General features: G+C 33.9%; 1 protein-coding gene and 1 long non-coding RNA gene across 2 annotated transcripts; both read left to right on the top strand.

The window, feature by feature from the left end:
* On the top strand, positions 670–2,464 carry LOC107616383 (TMV resistance protein N-like). The gene is made up of 4 exons (XM_016318344.1): positions 670–843; positions 1,032–1,319; positions 1,420–2,077; positions 2,214–2,464. Exons 1-4 carry the CDS (start codon positions 670–672, stop codon positions 2,462–2,464), a joined length of 1,371 nt encoding a protein of 456 aa, XP_016173830.1.
* LOC110267258 lies at positions 4,710–5,161 on the top strand. Its single transcript, XR_002354655.1, has 3 exons — positions 4,710–4,760; positions 4,861–4,953; positions 5,060–5,161. It is a non-coding gene; the product is annotated as an uncharacterized LOC110267258 (long non-coding RNA).

Here is a 7,121-nt window from a genome sequence, read left to right as displayed (position 1 = left end):
TCTCAATTTTTTCCCGCCGTCAATTCTGTTAACGGATCCCTAACGGCAGGACAACATTGAGTCAATTTTGAAACGTTAGAGACTTAAATAGGACGATTGAAACGTTAGGGACAATTTTAGGACTTACGCCAAACGTTGGGGACAAAAATAATACTTTACTCAATACACAAAAGAACTAAACTCATAATTTTATTTTAATTTGAGAATTTGCATCAAAAAGACCGAGCTTAATTCAAATCACGCTTTAATCTGCATCAAAAACCCCAAGCTTGAATCAAAACCGCCCCCCATTTTATCTTTCAGTTTCGGAGCTCGACTAAAACCCCAAAGTGGTCCTTGAGATTGGGCGAGTTACCCATACTTGTCCTTGACTTTCAAAATTTCCTAACAGCATCCCTGACATTCAGCTCCGGGACTCATAGTTGTCCTGCAACCCTTTCCGGCGCCAATTCAACAAACGGAGGGATGATCTGGCACCTCCAATGCCACGCTGGAGCCAGCTACGGCTAGCTGATGTGGCAAATATGAATTTTGTACCCAATCTGGTCCCTGGTCCCATTAAAACTCTAAAAGCTAAGATCATCCTCTTCATCGCCTGAGCTTCAAACTGCTACTGCTGATTCCTTCTTAGATCATCCTCTTCATCACGGCTTTTGCCCCAAGAACAGCATGCGAGTTTTGATTGATAAGTCTTTGGTGAAGATTGAAGATGATAGAGTGATGTTACATGATTTGATTCAAGATATGGGTAGAGAAATCGTTCGACAAGAGTCTGAAGAGCCTCGAGGGCGTAGCAGGATTTGGAACTTTGAGGATGCAAAACGTGTTTTGGAACAAGACAAGGTAAGTTGGTTTCTCTTTTACAATGCTCAAATTGATTCATAAAAGATTATGTATGACTTAAATTGACTTATGTGTGATCTTTGAAGAATCATTTTGAGTATTAACTCTTATTTTTCCTTTAATTCTTTAAATAATATGTTAAGGTCATTATCTATCTGAAGTTGTTTGGTGCTTTTATGGGCTAGCAGGGTAGCCATAAAATTGAAATTATCAAGCTAGCATTCCCCAAAGCTGATGAAAAACTTAATTGGGATGGTGTAGCATTCATGAAGATGAATAATCTCAGAACAATTGTTATTAATAAAGGTGACTTTTCAGACAGTCCCAAACATCTTTCAAATAGTTTGAAAGTGCTTAAATGGAGAGGATATCCTTCACAAATTTTCCCATTTGATTTTTATCCAAAGGAAATAGCCATATTGTGGTTACCAGATAGTTCCATATCATCACTCATTAGTTTCTTTCAAAAGCAAAAGGCAAGTACAATACAAGAAGTCTATCTTTTTTATAATCATGAACATTAATTTATCCATTTTAAGCTTATTTATTTGATTTATATTACTTTTTCTTTGGCAGAAGTTCATAAATTTTAGAGTTTTGAATTTCAGCAATTGCCAGCACCTAAAACAAATACCTGATTTATCTGTTGCCCCACATTTGGAAGAATTGTCTTTCTGTTGGTGTAAGAACTTAACTGAAGTTCATAAATCAGTTGGGTTGCTAAATAAACTTAGAATGTTGGATGCAAAGGGTTGTTGCAAGCTTAGGAGTTTTCCAGACCTTATGTTGCCTGCTCTCCAGCAACTCCGCGTTTCGTCTTGTTCAAGTCTTGAGAGTTTTCCAGAAATATTAGGGAAGATGGAAAGTTTAACAAAACTTGAGTTAGAATACACTCCAATAAAAGAATTCCCACCTTCAATTCGTTATATTACTAGGCTTGAAAGATTAGAATTGTGGCACTCTAAGATTGTTCTGTTGCCAAGTAGCATTTTTCTGATGAAAGAGCTTAAGTGCTTGAGAATTCGAAACTGTGATGGTTTGCTGTTACATTCACAAGAGAAAGTTGAGGAGCAAATAAGCTCAGTTGTGTTTTCCAATCAGCAACACTTTGATTTCAGAAACTGCAATGTATCAAATGAGTTTCTTCAAAGGAGTGTTCCTTGGTTAGTCAATGTGAAAGAGCTGAATCTATCATCCAACAGTTTCACAATTCTTCCTGCATGCATTGAAGGATGTACCTTCTTGAAGGTACTTATTTTGGATTATTGTGGGAATCTTCGAGAAGTCGGAGGGATTCCACCAAACATTGAAAAATTCTCTGCAAGAAGATGCATATTCTTAAAATTCTCTGTATGTGTTATTACCTGGAGCTGGAGGCGATGAAGAGGATGATCTGAGAAGGAATCAGCAGCAGCAGTTTGAAGCTCAGGCGATGAAGAGGATGATCTTAGCTTTTAGGGTTTTAATGGGACCAGGGACCAGATTGGGTACAAAATTCAGATTTGCCACATCAGCTAGCCGTTGCTGGCTCCAGCGTGGCATTGGAGGTGCCAGATCATCCCTCCGTTTGCTGAATTGGCGCCGGAAAGGGTTGCAGGACAACTATGGGTCCCGGAGCTGAATGTCAGGGATGCTATTAGGGAATTTTGAAAGTCAAGGACAAGTATGGGTAACTCGCCCAATTTCAAGGACCACTTTGAGGTTTTAGTCTTCGGAGCTCATTCAAACTTTCACTCGCCGGCCCTAATCCGCCTCTGCATGTATCCGTCTCCTCGAGCTCAGATCTCGCACCCCCGCCAGCCTCCGATCTCGCGCCGCTGGCAACATCAACGCTCGTGATACACGCGCACAGGTCACAGCTCTCACTCGCTGACGCTGCTGTACCTCTGCCTGTGGTCTCTTCCTCCGATCTCAGACCTCGCACCTCCGGCAGCCTCCGACATCGCACTTCAGGCGACATTCAACATTCACAGTCGTGCTTTGCGCTCACAGGTCGCAGCTCTTACTCGGTCACACTGCTCAACGTCGTTGTCGTCAACAACAAGAACTTCTCCAATTTTTTTCCAAATTTGATCCTTTGTAAATTTTTATTTTATCTGGTATTTATGTATTTCAGAAAAAAAGAAGGGATTAGATGATGGTTTGGAAATGGGCATGTGTCTGTCTTATTTGGTTTGATGTTGTGAAGAATTATCCTTTTGTTGCCTGCCTCGTACAGAGCATCAATTGCAAATCCAATATTGGTACAAGACTAGTAGCTACCTAGCACTTGAATTCCTAATACGGTAATTTTCTCTTTAACATGATGCATATTATGTGTGACGTTTTAAGCAAATAATTTGATATCACTAACACATAATGGAATCGTAGTCATCATTACTACGGGGATTTTTTCTATAATGGGCTTCTCAATTTACTTATATAATAAAATGAATGCTAATCCCATTTAGTGATATAAAATTTACTGCTATTAAACTAGTTATTATGAAAGTGGATATAGTTGTTCATATTTTCAAAATTTTTTATTTACTACAAAAATTTCCTTTCATTCCTCATGAATCATATATTCTTGAATCTAGTTATATGAGTCCGTACTTTTGATGTTCATATTTTAGTTTAATACTTAAGAAATTATAGAAGGTCGGAGGAACATTATCCGACCGAACCAAATATTATTTACCAGTTTTTAAGTAGAAAATTATTGATTTAGTATGGTTGGACATGAGTGATTTCTTTCAATTATTAATGATGAAACTTTAAAAATATTCTGAATCTGAATTTAAGTTTAACTTGTTAAATATGCTCTATGATTAACTTACTAAATATGTTGTATTGGATTATACTTAGTAATGTTTAATTTAGTTAAATGTAGGGACATTTATGAAACTTTTTGTATGTTATTTGACTTCTTTTTGTATTGTTATATGAACTATTTTATGTCACTATTTTATTTGATTTTTATTTTTTCTGAATTCTTTTTACGCTGTCTATGACTTTGTGTCGCAGGCATTTAGAATACTATGAAGCATAAACATAATATCTGCGGACAATCAATCTTTGAAGAGTTACGAAGACAAAGTGAAGACATAAACTTGAGTTCGGAAGATGGGTTGGAACAAATAAGTCTCAATGATGACGGGGATGAAATTTCAGAGACGGAGATGTTAAATCAAAGTGGTGTTGATCTACCAGAACCTGCTGCACCTAAGAATAAAAGAGATGAAAATGAGCCACTGCTTGTGAAGGTTAAAGGTAGGTTTATTCAAACTCTAACTTCTCTTTGAGTCCAATCTATTGACTTTGTGCTGGTTGTTTTTTTTTTCTCATCCTGTTTTTTAATTTACACAACTCAGTTTTTGTTCCCTTTAGTTTTGGTTCCTTCTATGTTTGCTATGCACAAAGCATATTTGTGAATTTTCTGTCTTCTCTTGGATATGTGTAACTATAAATATATTTTAAAATTATTGGATGGTAAATTTTATGGTATAGAATGTAATTTTTTTCTATACATATAGAACTTAGGTAGAAGCTTTTAAAAATAGACACCTGTTGTATTGTACTCTATGTCCAATCAGGTCTTGTAGTCTCTTGCCTAAACAATAGGATAGCTTGCAGTAATTTATTTATTTATTTATATTAAGTATTAATTGAAATTAATTTTTGAATGGAAGTGTTAATTAGGTGGATTAAATTTTTTTGGGAAGTTAAAAATTTGGACTATACTTGATTATGCTGCTGGCATTAAATGGGCTCTGAGGACCTTAGGTGATAGATGGAAGGCCCATAAATATAATTTACGGGGAGAATACTTCTTTCCTAACAAAAGAAAGGTAGAAATTCTGGCTGCAAATCCCTCCGACATACTTCCTGTTGAATGGACTGCTTTTGTGGATCATTATATGGATCCTAAAACAAAGGTAAATAATTGATCTATGCTTTTTTATTATTTTTATTGAATATTTATAATGGATATCTGGTAACATTTATTTACTTGTTTCTTGTTCTTTAAAATCATAGAAACAATGTTTGCAAAACGCCAGAAATCGTGAGAAACTTATAGTTTCACATGCCGGTGGAAGTAAAAGCAATGCTAGAAGAACAACTCAGATGGTATTATTTTTTTTATTATTGAGTCTAGTATTGTTATACTATTATTATAAAATTAGCGCTTTTAATTAAATTTGTGATTACCTTTAATATCTATTTATTGTATTAGGAAAGAAATTGGGAAGGCCTGTATGTCGAAGCGAGGTTATTGTATCAACTTTGCTAAAGAAAGATGGGAGTTATATAAGCGGGGAAGGACAACGATTAGCTGTGAGTGTCTCAATTATATTTTATATGGCTGTTTATTTTTTTATATGCCTTGATTATGTCAATACTCTACTCCAATGCGATGTGCATTTGTTTGTGAAAAAAAATAGCAGAGTATTTATCTGAAGATCAAGAGCGTGCTGCCACTGAAGGTATTCATTCAAAGGTCTTGGCTCATCCGGATGATGCAATTGTAAAAGTTTGCGGTCCTGAGAATGATAAGCGAGTACGTGACTTTAGTAATGCTGCATGTCTCAGTGGTTTTGTTAAGTCAAAGCGCATCTTTGGAGGGGCAATATGCGGAAGTTCTAGCAGTGTATCGCAACAGCATGTTGCAGATTTAAAAAGACAACTTCAATAAGGTGAAGGTCAAGTGGCAACTCTCCACAGATTTCTACAACAGAAATACGGTGATGAAGTACCTACCTTTTCTGATTCTGTGCCACACATTGAGTCGGAATAATGCACCTCGTATCATGTTTATTTTAATTTTAATTTATGTCTAGTTTATACTATTATTAGAGATACTTTTATTTTTTGTTGTACAGAATTATAAAACTTGGCTTTTGTTATTTCTTTACTATATATATGAACAATGCATATGCTTTAATTTACTGTTGTTACTTAGTTTGCTATTTTTTTTTATTTTAATGTTATTATCGTTGCTTTGATTGTTTATATTGTTATAAAATTATTTTAATATGTTAGTATGTATATATAGAAATAAATATATGCAATATTAATTTAAAAAAATATTCAATTAGTAATTATAGTTGAGTGTTTTTTTTTAAATTGAAAAAAAATTAGCTACGGATTTATGAGTTGGTAAATAGTTCATAATATTGGCCACGGAAAAAAGTGTGGACAAAAAACCCAGCCTATCAAATATTTTTTGTGCATGATTTTTTTTTTTTGCCACAGAAAAACCGTGGTTAAATAACCCAGCAATGTTTAGCCACAGAAAAAATGTGGCAAAAAAAGGCCAGCCTGTTAATATTAGCCACAGAAAAATTGTAACAAAACTACACTCATTGGTTACACTGTTGTCATTTAGCCACGGTTTACAGTGTGGCCAATAACGTAAAAACAGTGGCTATTTAGATGTCTCCACGTATCATAAAACCGTGGCTAACTGAAAAGGCGTCGTCCTTGTTAGCCACGGAAATGTATTCGTTGTTAACGCTTAGTCGCCACAATTTTTTTTTATTTTAGTCACGGTTTTTTCCGTGACTAATCACCGCATTTCTGGTAGTGATTTTTGTAGAATTTTTTAATTTTTTTAAATATGTTAAAAAGTCATCACAATTTTTGGCACAAATTGCTCATCAACATCACACAAAAACTACAAAAATACAAGAGTGTTATAAGCACGATACCATTGTAAACTAACAACAACACTAAAATTATTCGTATTTATAATCAAAGAATTTCATCAGCTCATTACTAAATGAAAATCACATAAAAATAACCACAATAACTAATTTCATTTAGTTCCGATTATATAGCATAAGAACTAACAACATTAATCACAAAATCATATATCAAAGTAACAATAACAAAATATACAGCACCAAAATTAATTATACTTTGCACCAAATTATATTTTAAACATAGTAAAATTATCATTAAACATAATAAAAATACATTGATCGAAAAAATAATTCAAAATTTTTATATTTCATTTAAATCCAAATTTTTAATCATCAATATTGGTTTTTACAAAAAAAAAATTATTTAACTCTTATACAAAAATACTAAACGAGCATCAACTACTTACGAATTATATTAATAAAAAAACCAAATCAAATCTCGTCAAATTAATTCGATTTAGAACAATAATCTAATTTGTCTTGGTTTAATTGATATAAACTTATATCATACATTATTTTTAAAATTGAAATTAAATGTTTTTATATGTTTAAATAATAAAATTCATGAGACAAAACCAAATTGTCTCATAAATG

This window comes from Arachis ipaensis, chromosome B09, assembly GCF_000816755.2.
Source record: "Arachis ipaensis cultivar K30076 chromosome B09, Araip1.1, whole genome shotgun sequence".
Taxonomy (NCBI): Eukaryota; Viridiplantae; Streptophyta; class Magnoliopsida; order Fabales; family Fabaceae; genus Arachis; species Arachis ipaensis.
Note: the sequence above shows the minus strand (reverse complement) of the source record. Positions and strands in the feature narration are given on the sequence as shown.